Below are 21,353 nucleotides of genomic sequence, written 5' to 3'. Positions count from 1 at the left end.
GGAAAGTTGAAGTAGTAAGAAGCTGACTCTGCAGATTAGTTTCCAGTGATAATGACTCATATATCCCAGAACATTATGACAAAACTGCTGGGAGCATATTGCCTGACACACATACACACAGTAAAATATAGAGCTGGACAAATAATCTGCAAGAAATAATTTATTCAAGGCATTTTGCCTCTTTCTGTTCATGAAATGTCAGCAAGCAAATCACTATTCCCAAATGTATTTGTAACTTAAAAGTATTCATCAAATTATTTCCGTGAATAACTCTTTAGAGTGTTCACAAGAAGCTCGATGTCAGTATTCGATATTTGAAATTGTAAATTCAATCTGTCTTGATCAGTTTTAATTGAACACACACATCACATGGTATGTTTCTATTCCCTCAATTGAGAAATAGAGCCTTTAGTTTCATGGGTTTTTTATGTCAATACTTGAGCATTTGATCATTGCTTTTTTTTCTGAAAAGATTTATTTTCTAAGGAGATAGTGTCACCTTAAGGTTAGGCCCAAAATTTAAGTCCTATAAAAGAAGGATATTACCAAACCTATTATGAATATACATGGTTTCATTATTAATTTCACAGAAAGGAGGTTTTTGTGATAAACATTCACTGATTATAAGCCCAACATGACAGCTATTGCAAGAGAGCCAAAAAGAAAAAATCCTTAGGAAAAAAGTGAAATACAAATAATGATAATTAAATAGCCAGTGTCTGTATAGATATTAAAAGTAGCGTGTAGAAAATATTCAGGTTCATCTTTAAAACAAGAGAAAAGGAAGACTCGTGCAATCAGAACAAGAAGAGTACTTTGCACTACACACACAAGCAGTTTTCTAGTAACATACCTGAAATATCAAAGCTGGATCAATATATAAAGATGGTTGTCTCTGCAAGTAAGGTAAAATCACAAATATTTTCATTCACTTAAGAACTTCCCATTTTTAAATACTTTTTGCTCTTGTCTCTGTGCTATTCAGACTTCAGCATGATTGTCACTAGTTTACAATGAAGATGAGCATTATGCCAAATTGGTAGGCAGATTCTGCCTAATTTACTCACACAGGTAGTCTTGCTAGTTTAAGTGGGACTTTGCATGAACAAGATTTGGCCCTGGTGTTGCAAAATACACAGTATTAGTTCTTAATACAAACAATGACTGCAAGCATGCCAAATATATTCAACCTCCTTTTAATGTTTTAGGTTATTTTAACCAATAGTAACCAATCTTACATGCTTATATGCCAAAGAGCATATAAAATTATTACAACACATATGCCAAACTCAGAGTGTAAGTGGGTGCAATTCCGTTAACGGCAATGGATTTCAATACACCTGCCTCACTCACTAGGTGACCCTGCCTCATTTATGTACATCATTCAACTGGTACATTGAATGAGGTAGGGAAAATAATAGTATTATCATGTAATGAAAGTCTATCATAATGCATATGCACCTGGAGACAGAGTTAAGGCTGCATTACACATTTCTGGACTTCTTAGTTTTTAGTGTGGTACTATTATATATTCTCAACTTAGTTTTTCAGTATGGAATATATAACAAAGTATACTGCAGTAAATAACCTAGCATTAACATATCTTCTAACATTTAGAAAAACAAAAATATACTACTACTACTCATTGCTTTGTCAATTAAATAAAACTCGTTTCTGGTTTGCATACATAATTGTTGGTAAGACTTCACAGTAAAACAGTTTTCATGTCATGTCTTTCTGCAAAAATGGAAGATTTGAGATGGGTGATAGCTAGAGAAACTGTCCACACCAAAACATGGTTTCTTAAGCAAGAGTGCAACAACTGCTTCTTAAGAAAATCTGACACCTTGCCCTTTTTAAACAAGGCACTGACATTCCATTCCAACAAGGTCCTCAATACCTCATTGCTGCTTTTCACAAGAAAGAAGAAACATGGATCTAACATACAGGTTTTTGGTCCTGTACATCCTCAGTTCCTCCCACATGCACCACATAATAAAATGCAAACATAGAAGCTGCTGGATTTGTTCCCCAAAAACAGATTTAGCCACCATGGATACAGAGAACTCCGTCCAAATATGAGTAATTGTATATTACAAGTAACCTGACAATTCATTGCAGAAAGAAACACACGTCATCAGATGCAAATGATCCAATTTAACTAGATTAACCACCAGGAACAGTTCCACTGACTGGATCTTTGCAGAAAGCTACAAAGGAAGTGAAGAATATTTTCTTCAACTCCTGCACAGCCACAACATAGGATCTCAGAAACTCTATGTCACCAGCATTCTAGCTTTCTTCCCTTCCACTTCATTACTCATGTATCATCTACATTAGCACTGCAAAGACAAAGCTGAGGAAGAGGATGTGACGGACCATCTCTATCACTGGTTATGGAAACAGATCATTATAATATTTTAGCAAACAATCAATAAAATCGTTTATCGTCAAATCCAATCTGCATTTAATGCAGGACATACACAAAACAACTACGCCACTTTTTCAACCCTCTCAATTCACGCTGAACTACATAGCTAGCTGGACGATCTGGACTAATAACAGGCCTGTGGTATCATCCAATAACTGATGCCTATTATATTATTAACCAATGACCTTTCATTCAACAGAATAATCAGAGTAGGTTTATCATCCACCCACATCACAGACTCCTGTGAACATACCCTTAGCAAGGCAGGTGACACCAATATTACATGCTTCTGGCTTACATCTCATTCAGATAAACTATAACATATACTAATTCAGTTATTCACTTAACATTTTGCTAGCATATCAAAATACCTCAGGTTTTCAGACTATATTTCAATGACCTTCCTCCTAAAACAAGCCTTTTATGCCTGGGCATTATTTTAAGGAGGGAGAAGAAAAAGGCAGACTGTCCCTCTGCAAATTTCAGCCTGAAAAAACTAACCAAAAAACCCTACCACCGTTTGTCTCCACCAACTTTCAGCCAGCTAGTGCAGAGCGAGGGGAAACAGCTAAGGGGAGTCTGAAGCTGCTACTTTAGGTACCAATGCTCAGGAAATCCGCCCTGCTTTCCATTTCTGGGTGAGGATCAGCTAGCTGTTTATTTGATTTGCTCAGCTAACAGGAGGCAGCTGCAGACACTGCAGTGAAGTCTCCCACCACTAGCTGTTGCTGCGCTCCTTGTTGGGCAGGCAGGAGGCTACAGTTAGGATTCCTGTTAAGAGGTGAACTCTCTCCTAGCCGTTTAGCTTCCAGCTTCGAGTGGCCGAGGTCAGCAGAATGAGAAGGATGTTAGCCTGCTGAAGAGAAATCCAAGCTACTGGCTTTCTGCCTTCCCAACAGCTTCTGTGCCTGAGGGGACAGATAAGGGGATGGAAGAACAAAGGAACCTTGGGAAAAGGGGGGCTGAGAAATAACAGGGACAGATGGGAACCCCAACCAACGTTGCTAACTCTCTGTCTTCAGTATTTGTTTTCTTTAGTGAACCAACTGATGGAATCAGGAGACAACATAAGGATCTCAGGTTCCACTTAAGAAAAATAACATTCTTGCCTTCCTGGTTGCAAATTACAGCCTGAAAATGTAAAATAAAGCACCCTAAGGCTCAACAACCAGAAGGCAAATAAAAATAACTCAGAATGAATGTATTACTTAATAAACCTCTTGATTTGAACCCTGACTCATGATCTTTGAACATTTGAGGTTGGCAATACTAGAACCCTGGAAACAATAGCCTATGGAGTCAGTGAATACTGACCTCCATCATATGACAGAAACATCTTGTACGCCATCCCATGTAGTGTGATTGATGCCAGGAAATAAAGAGCATGTCTATGTGCCATCCTTATTACAGACAGGAAACTTGGGGAGAAGAGGCCCTTTAAGACCAAGGAGTAAATCTGGATAAGGAAGTTTGGGAGAACTATAAATCTTGAAGGAATGAGGGATAGAGTGGAACAGAGAGCTGCAGTTTCCTGGCTCTAGGCGATCACTCTGTCCTCTGACCCATCTCGGCAGAACTAAGCTTTTGTGGAGAGGGAGGGGACGAGGGAGGTGATAGGTACAGGGGAAACTGAGGAGGAGCTAGGCACTTTGGAGAAGAAGGAAGAGAGTGGAAATGAGGAGTGGGAGGCTGTGTTTGAGGAAGCAGGCAGGGAGAATTAGAGGTCTGGAGAAGTCTGGAAATTTGGAAGGAAAAAGTGAGTAAGGAATTTTGAGACAGAGGGGGGTTGTATCTGGAAAGATAGGGCTAGGAAAAGAGAACATGGCAGTTTTGGCAAGCAGTTCTCGGTGGAGGGAAAGGAGAGATGGGGAAGAAAGAGAATTGGGGTGCAGAAGAGAAGAGACATGGGGACTGTAGGGATTTGATGAAAAGAGGACAGATTAAAAGGCTCTGGGGAAAGGTAAAAAAGTGTCAGGTGAGGGAATTACAGACTCAGCAATGACCAGTGAGAGTGCTCATTACAAAAATCTTGCAGGTAAAAAGCACTGCTCTCAATCCTTTTTCAATGGAAACAATATATTTCCTAGTATCCTGAGGAGCATAAAGACAGGACTTTCTGACTTCAATGGCAGAAAAATTGTCAGAATACCTGTGACTCTGGGTACTTCCTCCAACCAAATGGAGAATGGGTTTGCGCATTTGCAGAAGAATCAAAATTTATTTTGCAGCTTAACCTTTAGGGCCCTCTTTTTGTTGTTACTATTCTCACAGGTGCAACACGTCAGTTTGACTATTTTTTAATTGATTTTATTCAACATTAAGTGTTCAAAATGATCATCCCAACAAAACACAGTCTCCTACTTTCTAATATGCTGTAGTCGATAAATTACTGCAAAAACTGTTCTTGTATCAGCTAATACATGGATTCCCAGACTGGAATCAACAGCAAGTTCTGCATAAACTATATAGCAGTACATGGGACACTGCCATGGGTATAACTTTTTTTCATTAGACATATAGGATATCCAAGCTAATAATTATCCATTAAAAAGGCAGCTCCTGTATTTACTTCAGCATTCAGACATACTGTAGTCACTCACTTAAAAGTCAGTGGCAAAACTAAGGCCCTTAATTTGCACTTCCTTTAAGACAGAAGTGAAAGGCCATCATTATTGTATTCAGGATGGTTTGCCAACTCTGACAATTTTATCATGAGTCTAATAATATTTGAGTTATTTCTTAAAGCCCCAACTTGTGCATTTATACAGTTTTGTGAAACTCTCAGCTTTGATTAAAATATTGTAGCCCATATGGTTGTGGAGAAATGTTACAAATTGTTACCCCTAAAGAGTCAAAACCCAGAAGGCAAATAAAAAGATGTCAACATAACTCTGGTTTAAAATTATGAGATTTAAAAAATCTAATGGTCTTTTTTGAATGCCCGAATTGTAATTTTTGAATGTGTGATGTTGGCAATGCTATATATCAAACAAAGCAATCAAGCTTTGTCACAGCACTCTTCCCCTTAGATAAATTTCTGACCTGTCTCCAGTGTGAAAATGGTTTTAAGAGACAGGTAGGCAATATGGGAAGTGATCTTCAACAGAAAAATGATCTTTAAAAGGTTCGTATGAGAGGCAGATGAGAGGCAGATTTCAATTATTTGGTCAGAGACAGGCTATTATTTTTTCTTTTATGCCTGATCATTCTCTTTGGGCTTAGTACACCTGGAACTATGTACTGAATATTTATATTCCTTAATATTCAGCAATAGAATACTTGGTTTTACTAAGCGTCAAGCAAAAAAACAAAAAACAAACAAAAAAAACCCTTTGTTGCCCCCATTGTACCTGAGTTTCTTTGTGCTTCCAGCAGGTTGCAAGGAGCCCAGCAATTTACAGATTGAGAAAAAGTGGCTTAAACACAATAATTAAATATAATAATCAAAAGAACAGTGAATTATACAGAAACAGATAATGGCATAAATACCCAGAAGCCCTGTTAAAAAAAACGGATATAAAAATATACCTTTAATTAATATTAATTTATCCACTCAGCTTTGACAGCAGTTAGTACAGTCAAATTTGGCAAATCACACACACAGTTTTGGGAAAGGAAGAACAGCTTTGTAATGCAAGAATTTCACATCCAAAAAATGAGTAATATGCAGCTCAGTGCTGAAGAGTCATTTATCTTTTAAGGTGGATGATAAGGTTGTTTTCAGGTTTTTGTCATTTATAATATTGTATCATATGGCAAGTGTGCAACATAAAAACACAGGGCTTATTCGGATTTTCTTTACACCAGATTTATACCACTGTAACTTCATAGACCTTAGTGGAGCTAGTCCAGATTTACATTAACATCCAACCAAAAGCAAGCCATTAGCATGTATTCTTATTATCTGTGACAAAAGCTGGTGTGTGTGTGTCTTCTGCACTAATTCTTTAATAATAAATATATGAGCCAAACCTACTAACTCTTGCTCATGTGAGTAGCCTCATCAAAGGACTATACACAGGAGTAAGGGTTTGCAGGATTAGTCCTCTGGAGTTTTCTAATTACTAAAGCTAACAAAGTTTTCCTGAAATATACCCCAAGCTGTTCTGATAACTAAAATACTACAATGCATTGATTGTCCAACTTTTTTCTGTATGTTATTTAATTGACATGCCCTAGAAAGTAGCCAAATTATCCTTGCAAAACTTCACTGAGCAGAACTTGTCTGCTTTTTGAAGGGACTACTAAGAACAGTAATATGAGTGTGAAGAGGAGAACCACTAAAATGGAGGTTAGTAAAAGGAAAAAATGTTTACTATGCTTTAGTAGAATATGAAATTCTACTCTATGATTACAGGAAAACGGCCACTACTTTCTGTATGATCTAGTTGCTACGATCAGCAAAACCAGTTTATCAGCTTGCTCACTGCAAATCAGTCATCTTTCTAATACGGGGATGATTTATTGAGAAAATATGTGGAAAGGGAGAAATTATTTAATTTATCAATAATGGGTTTGGAAAAAGATGAATTATTTGTTCTTTCTGGAGACAAAGAATATTTTTATACCTTTCCCGGAATGCTATTCTCACATTTGTGAAATTGCAGGCCTTAGCTTTTCACCAAAAAGGGGTATTAGTCAAAATGCAAAACTGTATGTGCAGTTACTATGAATAAGATGTTTACAAGAGCAAATGGTAGCTACATTTATTTTGGGGAAGTTCTATGGCCTGAGTTATACAAGAGGCCAGACTAACTGATCACAATGATCCCTTCTGGCCTTGGAATCAAGGAATCTAAAAAAACTTTTACAGAGCTATAAAATTTAGAAATGTTTGCGGGTGGGGGGGGAGGGAATACTGATTATTCCCTTGCTTTACACAAAAATAAATTCAATAAAAGCTACAGCTCATTTCTTGTTTTTATATTAACTGGTATTAACTGAGTTCAAACTAAAAGATTACGTATTGGCAAGCATGCAAAGTCCATACCTTCATCTCTATAACTGTCTGAAGAGCTTTTGTCTTTGCTGGTTCAGGCTGAAGTTGGGTTCTTCTGTGTAGTTCCTGTGGAGGGACACGATAAAAATAAGCTTGACGACTCATCTTTCCATTATTTTGTCTCTCATATAAATATAGCACAGTCCACAGCAAATTAAAAGTCTGATGTTCAGAAGTGCACAAGTCCAAATGCTACAGGTGCATCTTTCTTATGATCCCTCTAGCATCACTGCAGTCTCTATCTTATATTACAGTCAACGCTGTCGGCACATGCGCTATTTCTGAAACCTCTATCAATAATTAACGTCAACTGTGACAAAGCCAGCAAGTAATTTCTTAGTCCAAATACAACACTGCTGCTTTTGCCCAGACATCAAATCATAATTCATTCAATTATAGTACACTGTGTTGCTAATTCAAAAACTAAGAAAAATAAATGTCATTTAAAATCTTTTACTGAAGTTCTCTGCTTAGAGTTTTTCTACCAATATTTGAAGCAAGCAATTTAAAACCATTACATTCAAATTTGACATTTTAAGAATAGCAATTATATAATGGGTTGATGCAGCACCATCTACAGTAGCTTTTGCATTCCAGTTTTTATGTATCACAGTATGATATTTTTCACAGTTTAATCTACAGGTAATAAAAATATAGAGGTTACAATTGCTACACAAAGATGTACAATTAACAAAAGCAAACATCAGCCACTCTTCAAAGCTGAAGACTGAGGGTAGATATTGACAACATTGAGAACTGTGTACAAACCATTAATTGAAAAATATTTTAATATCTATTCAAAGTACTGCTTCTGATGCCGATGTGAATGTTTCTCACATACTGTAGGTGACTGTAAATTCCATAGTATTCCATATGTGGTTATTTTACAGTCTCTGTCCATGTCTCCTTCACACGCATGTGCACAGTTAGAACAAAACGGGTTTCAGATGTGGTACTCTAGGGTTCTCATAGGATCTGCTGGAATTCATAATTATCTGTGTAAAGGCTATTGTTTTCTGGCCCTCTCAGCCCCACTGACCTACATGAAAATTCCAATGCCATAGGACATTGCCACCAAACCTTCCCACAACGAGTTTCAGAGCTATGAAGGGGGAGGTGACTAAAATAATGTTGATGGGTTCAGAATTAGCTTACTTGATGATTCCTTGCAGGATTAGTGGGAACTATACTATGGACAGTCGCTGTCTCCCGCAAGTCCTAACTTGTCCATTCCCAACCTTATTCCCATCCAAAAAGCTCAATTTCTGCAGAGATACAACTTCAAGTATGGAGGGCAAATGATGCTGTGGATGTGTCATCTTCCCTCCTGACCCCTTCCTTCATCCAGATCAAGCAATTTACCATCCCTATCTCGTTGGGTCTCCATTCTTCCTGGTGAGACTTCAAAGGCCCAAATTTTGGATTTTAATTAGGTAATCCTGTATTCATGTTTCTTCTTTATAAGCCCAAATAAAGATGCCTAAGAGACCCTCAAACTATATCTCTAAGCAATTGCTTTTGATGTTGTAAACTAGTCCCTTTAAAACCAAACACTAGAAATAGAGGGAACACATTCCTTAGGGTATGTCTACACTACAAAATTAGGTTGATTTTATAGAAGTTGATTTTTAGAAATCGATTTTATACAGTCAATTTTGTCTGTCCCCACTAAGCGCATTGAGTCGACGGAGTGCGTCCTCATTACAGTGACTAACATCGACTCACGGAGTGATGCACTGTGGAAGCTATCCCACAGTTCCCACAATCTCTGCTGCCCATTGGAATTATGGGTTAAACTCCCAATGCCTGATGGGGCAAAAACATTGTTCCAGGTGGTTTTGGGTATATGTCATCACTCTCCCCTCCCTTCCTCCCTCCGTGAAAGCAACTGCAGACAATCACTTTGCGCCTTTTTGCCCGAGATACCTGTGCAGACGCCATAGCATGGAGACCACTCAGCTCACCACTGCTGTTGCGAGCATTGTAAACACCTCATGCATTATACTGCAGTATGTGCAGAACCTGGTTAAGAGACAGCAGCACGAGAACGATTGTGAGGAGGACATGGACACAGACGTTCCTGAAAGCACGGGCTGTGGCAATTGGGACATCATGGCGGCAGTGGGGCTGGTTGATACAGTGGAATACCAATTCTGGGCCCAGCAAACAAGCACAGACTGGTGGGACCGCATAGTGCTGCAGGTATGGGATGATTCCCAGTGGCTGCAAAACTTTCGCATGCGTAAGGCCACTTTCCTGGAACTCTGTGAGTTGCTTTCCCCGACCCCGAAGCACAGGAATACCAAGATGAGAGCTGCCTTGACTGTTGAGAAGCAAGTGGCAATAGCACTGTGGAAGCTTGCAACGCCTGACTGCTACCTGTCAATTGGGAATCAATTTGGAATGGGCAAATTTACTGTGGGGACAGCTGTGATTCAAGTAGCCAATGCAATCACTGATATTCTGCTATCAAGGGTAGTGACTCTGGGAAATGTGCAGGTCATAGTGGATGGCTTTGCTGCAATGGGGTTCCCTAACTGTGGTGGGGCGATAGACGGAACGCATATCCCTATCTTGGCACCGGACCACCTTGCCAACCAGTACATAAACCGCAAGGGGTACTTCTCAAAGATGCTGCAAGCGCTGGTGGATCACACGGGACGTTTCACCTATATCAACATGGGATGGCTGGGAAATGTGCATGACTGGGCTGTTTGAGCAGCTGCAAGAAGGGATTTACTTCCCAGACCAGAAAATTACTGTTGGGGATGTTGAAATGCCAATAGTTATCCTTGGAGACCCAGCCTACCCCTTGCTCCCATGGCTCATGAAGCCATACCCAGCAGCCTGCACAGTAGTAAGGAGTAGTTCAACTATAGGCTGAGCAAGTGCAGAATGGTGGTAGAATGTGCCTTTGGAAGTTTAAAAGTTCACTGGTGCTGTTTGCTGACTAGGTTAAACCTTCTGTTGCTTGGGCCATCCTCTGGAGTGGAGTGGCTGGGTGCCCAGAGCCTTCCTTCCCTCCCTCCCCCCAAGTGTTCTTGGGCATCTGGGTGAGGAGGACATGGAACTTGGGGAGGAGGGCAGGTGGTTGTACAGTGGATGTAGCAGCGGTCTGTGCTCTTGTTGGCTTTCCTGCAGCTGCAGCAGATGCCTGAGCATGTCCATTTGCTCCCTCATTAGCCTCAGCATTGCATCCTGGCTCTTCTCATCGCGGTCACTTAATGCTTTCCTGGACTCTGCCACTGAATGCCTCCATGCATTCAGCTGTGCCCTATCAGTGCGGGAGGAATGCATGAGCTCGGAAAACATGTCATCGCGAGTGCGTTTTTTTCGCCTTCTAATCTGCGATAACCTCAGGGATGGAGATGATAGGGGGAGCATAGAAACATTTGCACCTGCGCAGGGATAAAAAGTGAGAGTAAAATTTAAGATGATACATTTCTGAGAACAAAAGGGAGTCTCTTTCACAGTGAATCAAGCAATTCACAGCAGACAGCACATGTGCTTTAGGTACAAGGTCACATTTTGCCTTTTATATTGAGTGCCTGCCGGTATGGTGACACATCACACACGGCTAGGCAACAGAATTTGGTTTCCAGGCAGCCATGATAAGCCAAAGGCTACGCGGGTTTGGCTTCTAACACCTTGATAACATGTGGGAATGTTTTCAAACTGCAGCGCCATCCTTTCCCATAGCAAGCAATGCCAGTTGGGTTTGCCATTTAAAAGGAGGGGCTGTGGTTTTCGGGTGGACGTGCAGCCCAAACCTCCCCCAACCCCTCCGTATGGCTATTTGGGATGATCCCTTCACTCCTCCCCCCACCATGTGGCTATTCTCAGGGAAAACTGGCACTAAATTTAGTAACTTTATTCATGAAGAACATCAGTCTAATAGTGGTGCTTTGGTCCTTCATGCCTACATGGATGAACTCTCATTTTTGTCTCCAGTGGAGATGGAGAGATTTGCAGAAGAATTTCTTGCTTTGTCATTCAGTGAAAATGAGAAAAATGCAGCCTACTATGCTTTAGCCATAGTACATGGTGCAGCTGCCTATTTGCCAGACTTCCTGGATTATTTTGCTTTTAATTTCCCTAACACTCCAGTGAAAATGGAAATTCTGGGCAAGGAGGACATAGAAATGATGACTATTTCAAATTTTCATACTCAGACTGTATTTAAGCTCCTGGAGGTGTTCCTGGCTTTATTGATTTTGTTCCGGATGTCCTGGCTTGTTCCGCCGTCCTGGCTGATGGTGCTGCCTGAGTACGTGAGTGTTTCTACAATGAGTGAAGATCTGGTCTGTGTATCCACACCCTTTCTGAAAACCAGCTTGCTCTTTTCTGAGAACACTATCAAGTGCCTCTGATATACGCTGGACTATGATCTTACACAATACTTTGCTTGGCACAGATAAAAGTGTGATACCACACCAGTTATTACAATTACTGAGAGTTCCTTTCTTTGGTATCTTCGCTATAACACCATTGGTCCACTCATCTGGCACTCTTTCCCTTTCCCAGACTGATGTAAGTAGAGTATGGGCTCGATGAATGGACTATAAGGTGGATAGAAAGCTGGCTAGATTGTTGGGATCAACGGGTAGTGATCAATGGCTTGATGTCTAGTTGGTAGCCAGTATCAAGCGGAGTGCCCCCAGGGTTGGTCCTGGCGCCAGTTTTGTTCAATATCTTTATTAATGATCTGGATGATTGCACTCTCAGCAAGTTCGTGGATAACACTAAGCTGGGGGGAGAGATAGATACACTTTAGCCAAGCGCAAATAGCCTAGCATGAACGGGGTCCTTTTACTGTTCCCTTACAAAAATTCTCCTACTTCAACTAGGTGACCAGGAATGCTATCACTCTCCTGAGACTAACACAGAAAGATATAGACCGAATGTTGCTTGAATGCGACCAAAACCCAGGACCATTCGCTGCCATGCTTTGTGCTGCAATGCTTCCAGATTACTTGCTACTGGCTTGGCGTAGTAAAGTGTCCTACCGTGGAGGACGAAATAAGGCAGCCCTCCCCAGAAACCTTCTGCAAAGGCTTTCAGAGTATCTCCAGGAGAGCTTCATGGAGATGTCCCTGGAGGATTCCCGCTCTGTCCCCAGACATGTTAACAGACTTTTCCAGTAGCTGTACTGGCCATGAATGCATCCCAAGTCTTCAGGGCAAATCAAACATTAAACATTATTGCTTTTAAACCCTGAACTGTAGTTACAAATGTGCACTCACCAGAGGGGCCTTGTCTGCCTTCAGGGTCGGGGATCCCACCCTGGGAGGGTATTGGCTCCAGGGTGATGAAAATGTCCTGCTGCCAGGGAGAATGAATTCACCGCTTGCCAGCTGCACATTCTCCTCCACCTGCTCCTCCTCATCCACAAAATCCTCCTCCGTGTTGCATGAGACTCCCCCCTTGCAGGTGTCCACGGACAGTGGTGGGGTAGTGGTAGGGTACCCCCCCCTAGAATGCCATGCAGCTGATCATAGAAGCGTCATGTATGGGGCTCTGACCCGGAGTGACCGTTTGTCTTCTTTGTCTTTTGGTAGGCTTGCCTGAGCTCCTTGACTCTCACGCAGCACTGCTGTGTGTCCCTGTTGTAGCCTCTGTCCATCATGCCCTGTGCAATTTTGGCATATATATATTAGCATTTCTTCTTTTTTTAATCAGAGTTCTGCCTGCACAGATTCTTCTCCCCATACAGCAATCAGATCCAGTGTCTCCCGTTCGCTCCATGCTGGAGCTCGTTTGTGATTCTGGGGGGACTGAATGGTCACCTGTGCTGCTGAGCTTGCCATGCTGACCAAACAGGAAATGAAATTCAAAAGTTCCCAGGGCTTTTCCTGTGTACCTAGCTAGTGCATTGGTGTTGAAAGTGCTGTCCAGAGCAGTCACATTGGAGCACGCTGGGATAGCTCCCAGAGGCCAATAATGTCGATTTGTGTCCGCACTACCCCAAAATCGACCCAGCAAGGTCGATTTTAGCACCACTCCCCTTGCCGGGAAGGAGTACAGAAATCAATTTTAAGCGCCCTTTAGGTCGACGGAACGGGGTTGCTTGTGTAGACACATTCATTATAAAAATCGATCTAACGTGGCTAAATTCAACCTAACCCTGTAGTGTAGACCAGGGCTTTGAGTGCCTCAAGCACTTGGAGAGCTAATGAAGTACATTTTCAGGGGGAAAAAGTTTCTCTGTAACTGTCAATCGGACTTCAAATGACTTGGAGACTGTTTCATAATGTGGACAGTATAAGATCAACATCCAAGTCTTTAATAAAATTTGGCACCAAATGCTGCTCTCAGGTATATCACTGCAACTCCATTTCATGCTGTCTTCCATATTGCTCCTTATGAATGGGCAAAGCTCCCTCTCAAAACCCATAAAGCCATCTCCTTGTCATCATTCAGTTTCCTCCTCAAAACCCATCTCTTTCCATAATGCATACAGTAAAGGACAACCTGATAAGGGCTCAGCAGGTGGAGAGCTGTGATTATTACTACTAACCAGCTAAGTATTGGGCAAATCCCACTGTCTCAGACAAACAGGAAGAAAGAAATGATGTAACAGATGTGTTTTAATTAGGCCACAACTTTATTCACTTAACCTATCTGGCAGTAAATAATACAATGCAGGTCATCACTCTTTCCTTAATCTTTTTTACCTATTTAGGAGGGCTGCCAACAGCAATCCCCCTTCCCAACCTAGTCCCACCTCACTTCTTGACCCCACTGCCCTCCCCTCATATGGGGGGGTGGGGTGTCTGGGGAAAAAACAAGGTTATCTCTTCATTGTACCAGACATTAGGAGCCCCAACACCCTCTTTTCCAGCTTCCTTAGGGCTTACCTTCCCTTAAATCCACTTCCAACTCCTGCTAATCAGTGAACTATATATCCTCTCTAATGAGTACCTGCACCGGACACCTGCCACATCTGCTACCTACTAAGTTGTGACATCTTAAACTCCTTACCTACCTCATCAGTTCCTGACCTATGGGAAAGATGGGGGGAAAAACACGCTGCCCCTGCTAATCTGGCAGAGATGGAAAAATTCCTTCCCAGCCCACACCCCCACAAAAAAGAAAAGATAAAAAGCAACTAGCACAAATCCAATGACAGATCATTAAAAACAGTCTACTTTCACCCTGTGCGTGAGCTGGTGGGTGCTGCTGATTGTGACTAATGAGAGAGTTCTTCCTGAATATACAAATACCTTTCCTTTCTCCCACCTGGTCCAGCCACTTACTATTCCCCCTTTGGCTCCACTCAGGTAAATCCCGTTCCCCTCCCTGTAATCCAAATGCAGTAGGATCCCTATCCCTTTTTTTGCTGCTGCTACCCAGACAATGACCAACAGCATTCAATTGCAGTGAGCATATTATATTTATCTCATCTTCCCCATCCCACTCCGGCACATATATTAGTCTCATCCACCCGTTACAAACCCTTCCCTTTTAGAGTACATCTACACTGCAATTAAAGACCCACAGCATGGCTGCAACTGGCCCAGGTCATCTGACTTAGGCTTGTGGGCTATAAAGTTGAAGTGTCGACATTTGGGCTCAGATTGGCATCCGGGCTCAGACTCCAGACTCAGTGCCACAGGGTTTTTTATTATACTGTAGACCTACCCTTACAGGTTAAGCTTTTGTGGTCAGGGGCTGTCATTTATTATATCTTTACGCACAATGGAATCCAACCAAGTTGCAATTTTTAGTTGCTACCACAATATAACTGTTAAATAAAAATAACTGATTTGGCTCATGATATTAAATCAATTACTACAGTATTTTAAGACATCTCTAAAAAACACATCCTGAAGAATTCAGGATTTAATATTTTAAATATCTATACAAACAACTAAAAAAAAGGAAAGCCAATTAGTTATGAGTTTTCCATGTAAGTGAGCAAAGATTCTTTAAACAACATTAACTAAATGATTGCATACAAAGGAAGATGCCAATAATTAATACAATAAAAGCTCTTCTTACACAAAAGAAAAAAATTATTTAGCAAAAAGGAACTTTTCCAGCAAACTGTTTACGAGAAATGCACTTTCCCTCAGCTTCCTGGCTAATTGTATTTCCTAACACTGCTATGCCTGTATGTGACGTTATATCTCTACAAGACAATAACTCAGCAATCTACATGTAAATAGCATGTGAATGAATAAATCAATACAATTTTCCAAAAATCTTAATTTTTACAATCAAAGAAGCATTTTATACTTAAAGCATACAGGAAAAGTAGTATGTGGCAGGACTGAATTTCATGAGCTTTATCCAGAAGCATTCATCTTTGACAGTCCATATATCTTTGGCTAAAGGGAAGGAAATGATGTCTGTTTCCATAGATAATACATGCAGTTCTATTCATGCTTATGATCAGTTTGTATGACCTTAGGAACAGTTTAGTATTAAAGTTACAGTTAGGACATTGGTATGCTGAGAACTGCCTATCACACTGACCAATATTGTCTCATTGTTTCCTTTAAATCTCCCTCTGTCTGTATCCATCTGTCGTCTCTTGTTGTATACTTTGTGACAGGAACGGTCTTTTTGTTGTTGTGTATGCACAGTGCCTAGTACAATTGGGTCCTAGTCCATGACTAAGATTTCTAAGTGCCAAGGTCAATATAAATAATAAATATTAATAAAATAATACATACTTCTTGATAATCACATAGGAGTTGGATTTACTATGACTGGCTTGTCTTATTCCACCACTTTCCCCAAACCCCATGGCTTCCATAGAAGGAAGGCATGATAGAAGTCCAAACATACCATTCAAAAATTCAAAAATTCTTACTTCTGGCCTGCAGAATCCCACTGACCAATGTCATACAATGCATCATGCTGCAATGCCACCAGTACCAGAAATTGCATTGGCCATAAGGGCTCTGGTAATTAAGGATAGCATGTAGTGCCGCAAACAGTATTGTGTTTTTTAGAACTTTTTAAAACTTCTAAAAATTTTAAAACTGCCAATTTGGGGGCCCACTATGGTGCACAACACCAGTGAATTTCTAGTACCTGCCCTAAAAGTATTTTTTTAAAGGTGCATTTAGAATAAAGCAATTAATGAATGCCCCTTTACCCTTTCTGTTCTGAGCATTTAGCACAACACTAATTTTTCAAAAGAAAGAAATAAAACCTTTACAAGTCACCTTCAGTGATGAAATCTCTCAATCACTAACTGATTGTTTCAGCAGACAGTTGAAAACGAAAAATTAATTAAATGTCAACCTCACAATGGATTTAAACACTAAGTGAATGTCCTGGATTTGTCATCTTCTTCTTCTGTGGAAATTGGGGGGGGGGGGGGGGGGAAGAAAGCTGGCCAATCAACTCCCTATCTGATCAACAAAAATTACAGCTAATTTTCAGACTTGACACTGTTCCCAAAGGGCATATATAAAGTGAGTTGGAGTATGAACAGAATTCCATAGATTACCCAGGGAAACAAACCAGAGTTCCACCCCTTTAGCCAAAGATGAATAGACTGCCAACGATGAGTATTCCTAGATGTCTATCGTAGCATAAAGCCTTGCCTCATAATACTTTTCCTGTTAGCTTTATGAATCAATCTGATGCAGGCTGACTTAAAAGCTTTTATTCTCTAGCCCTGCTGGTAAAATGCAGCAGACTTTGGGATTCTGGAGAAGATCAGAAAATGACTCCCCGTTTATTATTTTGTGTGGGTTTTCTTCCAATCAGGTTCAAACATTTGGGGATATCACAAGGCTCAGTTCTTGAATTTATGTTGTTCGGTGTACAATTTTTTTCTATAGGGAAATTGATTCAGAGACATGTTGATATCACTTTATGTGCATAATATATTGTTTTTCTAACTGAGATCATCTAAGGTGCTTTATAATTTGATTAAACAGTTACCTAAGTGACATTCTGAATATGCAGTTACTATAATATAAGGAAACCACATTTTTCCACATTGTCTTTTTTTTTTAATTGATGCTGTTTTTGTCTTTTGAAATTCCTTTTATTAAAAGAACCAGGGCGCCTTCTAGAACTTTTTTAAATAAGGTAGTTTTTGATCCTGAAATTTTTGCCTGAAGCTCCTTTTGCTTACATTACAAAATCTTTAAACGATCCCCTGTAACTAGCAAGGCTTCTACAAATAACCTTGGGGGCATGTTGAGTTATTAATTTATGCTTTCATTATATCCCATCTGAAGTCTGGATTGTTGCAATTCCTAGCTCTTTCTGGTTAATTACTTTGTATGTACAATTTAACCAGAATTCTGCAGACTGAAAAACGATTCTCTCAAGAGCTATACAGAATACTGCATACTAGTACAGAGATAGCATGATGGTGCCTTGTCATTATGGTAATAAGCACACCAAAAATAGGGTGTTGGATGTAACTGTGGGTAAAGCAATGGGTGATTCCTTGAAAGCCAACCAGTTTCAATCCTTGATCCCGCTGATGTCCCAGGAGGCTGAAGGTTCAAGCAGCAGCAACTCAGAGGCCCAAACTTTTCTCCTCTGATCCAATGATAAGCTTAAAAAAGGGTGGTGAAGCACTAGAATGGGTTACCTAGGGAGATGGTGGAATCTCCTTCCTTAGAGGTTTTTAAGTTCAGGCTTGACAAAGCCCTGGCTGGGATGATTTAGTTGGGAATTGGTCCTGCTTTGAGCAGGGGGTTGGACTAGATGACCTCCTGAGGTCCCTTCCAACCCTGATATTCTAGGATTCTATGATAAAAGAGTATGTGATCCAGCCCCAGGAGGCTAACAGGGGATGCCCCTCTCTCCAAGCAGCACATAACCTTCTGCAGAGTAGGAAAGAGGCAGGAGGAGCCACAAGACAAGAGCAGAAAAAAAAAGTAAAATAGAGAAAAAATAGAGATTGTTAAGAAGGAACTGAGGCAGATAACCAGAGGAAAATTAAAATGGGCAGATGAAAGATGGCAATGACTAGGCTAAATTAGACACAGGAGAGGCCTCACAGTAAACATAGTTTCTAATATTCCCAGGTAAAACAGGCAAATCTGCAAGTCACAGCAAGTTGTGGCATAAGAACAACTAGTTCTTTCCAACACCTCCACAAAGCAGATGGTTTCCACTCTTCTGGTGAACAAGAGCATTGTACTGCCCCTACACGATCAGCCTGTCTGAACTTTAAAATTTGAGATCAGCAGTATTTTAACATTCTGATCAATTATTTCATTTAAATAAAAGCATAGGCACTTAACTAAATTGTCAACTCAACTGTAGTGTCCTCCAGCCAAAAACACCATTACAAAGATAGATCAAATTCTATTAAACCAGAATCCTAAAAAAATTCTGTAACGTAAGAAAGTTACATTATTCTTAATTTATCAGCAAACCCTCCCCCGTCATCTCTTCCCCTTTTCCCCCCACCAAAAACCAAAATAAAATACAGGCATGAAACACTTGAGATAAAATTACGATCAAACACATTTTATCTTTCTGACACAACCATGAATTGACAACACTGACATATTGCATGCCAGGCTACAGCAGCTAGGAAATAAAACAGCATTTTTGTTAGGTGGGATTCCACATTATCTTGCCACTAACCTTCTGCTAGAGGCCCTCCATCACATGGAGGAAATAGCTGAAGGACATTTGTTGTGTCAATTGTATATTAATTCAGTTATTTAGTGTAATAAGACATGGGATAATTGGTACTGGAATTGGGAGGATAGCAATTACGCAAATTCGCATTCTATAATCTTCATTGGGTATTCCAGGACAGGGGTTTGGGTCAGAGGGCAACATCCATTTTAGCACATTTTTCACCCTTCTCTCCTCCATATGCACCTTTATGCTTCTTCCATTTGTACTCTGTGTGCCCAGTTTCAATTTGGACAGAAGATGGGTGAATGATTCCACCTTTGTCCCTCAAATGGGGGGAAAACGGTGCTGGAAAAACAAAGAGGGAACTGAATATGAATCAGAGCGCAAATTATCATATATCCCTTACCCAACACATATGGCGTCCAGAACTTTTAAGCTTGTTGAAAAATATGCTAGCATTGTTATTAACATTTTTAATTGGTTTTAACAGATAATATGCACTAAACTTTAAGGGTACTGTATATCTTGTTGCATAGTTCACTGTTGCAAACTACACACATCAAATATAAGATTTTTAACAAAATTGGCATTGCAGATAGCCTGCACAGAGCCACGGGAAAATGATGGCTACAGCAGTATGGAAGCCAGAAATCTGTACATTTCTAATAATATGTGACTATTAGCAATGTTTTTTTTCTTTTCTTTTTTTCTAAAAAGGAATTTTATCATAGATTCACAATATTGCAGGTTTATAGTTTAGAATTTGCCAATATCAATGTTTGCATTTAATTTTTGTCATTGTTTTCCTATCGTGCTAGCATAAAATCTGGTGTACCTTGTGCTTCCTTGTTTGTATTCACTTTGGATCAATTAAGTATATACCCTAGAATCGTTTGATTTTCTTGGTTTCTTATTCTCTTTTTTTCCTTTTTTTTTTCCTAACCAAGGGCACGTGTTACCTATATTTGTTTAAAACACCATTAGTTCAGGCTATATAGGATTTATCCAGCAGAGCTCCTTCAAAAAATGATGCCAAACCTAGATCCCAAAAAGGGGCCATCAGAGAAGCTAGTGAACTATTTACAATTTAACTCCAATGCTGGATGATGTGGAGAATTGACTGATTTGTGAAGAAAAAGTTCTGTGGTGACAATAATTGAACACTTCTAGAAACATGGGACCTTTCAGCATCTGTCATGACCACAACGGGGGTACATCAAGTTTCACCCATTCTCTCCTTTGACAGGAAAAGTGAAGCCACTATTCCTCTAACATTATCCCCCTCCCCATGAATCACATCCCTCAGTTTTAGACAGCTGACCTATTCTATTCTTTTCCGATCCAGATAGCATAATATAGGAATTTTATAGTATAAGAGTTTGGGATGTTTTTGTTGTTTTTTTTGGGGTGGGGGGGGAAATCAAACACTGAATCTTGGTGTCAAGTATCAGGGGGTAGCCGTGTTAGTCTGTATCTACAAAAACAACAAGGAGTCTGGTGGCACCTTAAAGACTAACAGATTTATTTGGGCATAAGCTTTCGTGAGTAAAAACCTCACTTCTTCGGATGCATCCGAAGAAGTGAGGTTTTTACTCACGAAAGCTTATGCCCAAATAAATCTGTTAGTCTTTAAGGTGCCACTGAATCTTGGGTGTTTCAGTTGGTGAAAAAGGATACAATAAAATATTTTTGCACAGCCTCACTCCTAGAGTTGTTTGAACTAGATTTGTTCATAAGTATGAAGTGCTAGGTGGTTGGATATGGCTTCTCCATTTATATTTTGAAAGTCAAGGTCTCTCCTGTTAAGGGTTTGCTTTTCAGCCATTCTTTTTGCTTGGTTTTCAGTTATGTCAACCATATGGGCTAAACAGAATGCTTAGAATTATTTCTCTATACTTATTATCTTAAACTTAATATATAGCCAGTGCCGTGTTTTATTTCATTTCTACTTATTAGGTTAAATTATTAAAAATAATTTACCAAGTGTTATCATAGTAGAGCATCTGAGGCATTGCAGATTCTTAGAATATTATAATAATTCTTTTCCCAATTCTTAGAATATTAAGTAATACAGTATCTCATATACTTTGATTTGGTAAACATTGACTTTTTAAGGAGGACCACTGTATGAGATTATAATTTTTTAAGAGTAGTGATTATGTAGGGATATAAAAGAATGTACTAACAGTGATTCCCCCAAGTGACAGTGACCCCCTCATAATTTGTCCCCCACACTTTAAAATCCAACAGTTTCACCAAGTACAAAAATCTCTTGGGTCTTCTGTAAACTACTGTCTGTAGAAACCATTGATTATATCTATCCTGTGAAAGGTACTTTATTACTATGTA

The 21,353-nt window shown here is 39.9% G+C and overlaps 1 protein-coding gene across 3 annotated transcripts in view; it reads right to left on the bottom strand.

The window, feature by feature from the left end:
* The window catches only part of ERC2 (ELKS/RAB6-interacting/CAST family member 2), an 836,521-nt gene that overhangs the window by 621,012 nt on the left and 194,156 nt on the right, over positions 1-21,353 (bottom strand). For all 3 annotated transcript variants that reach the window (XM_065550998.1, XM_065550999.1, XM_065550997.1), the window contains exon 5: positions 7,422-7,496. In XM_065550998.1, coding sequence (XP_065407070.1) covers positions 7,422-7,496 — 75 coding nt within the window. The remainder of the gene's footprint in view (positions 1-7,421; positions 7,497-21,353) is intronic.

Source organism: Chrysemys picta, chromosome 7, assembly GCF_011386835.1.
Source record: "Chrysemys picta bellii isolate R12L10 chromosome 7, ASM1138683v2, whole genome shotgun sequence".
Classification (NCBI taxonomy): Eukaryota; Metazoa; Chordata; order Testudines; family Emydidae; genus Chrysemys; species Chrysemys picta.
This window is presented reverse-complemented; position numbering and strand designations above follow the sequence as displayed.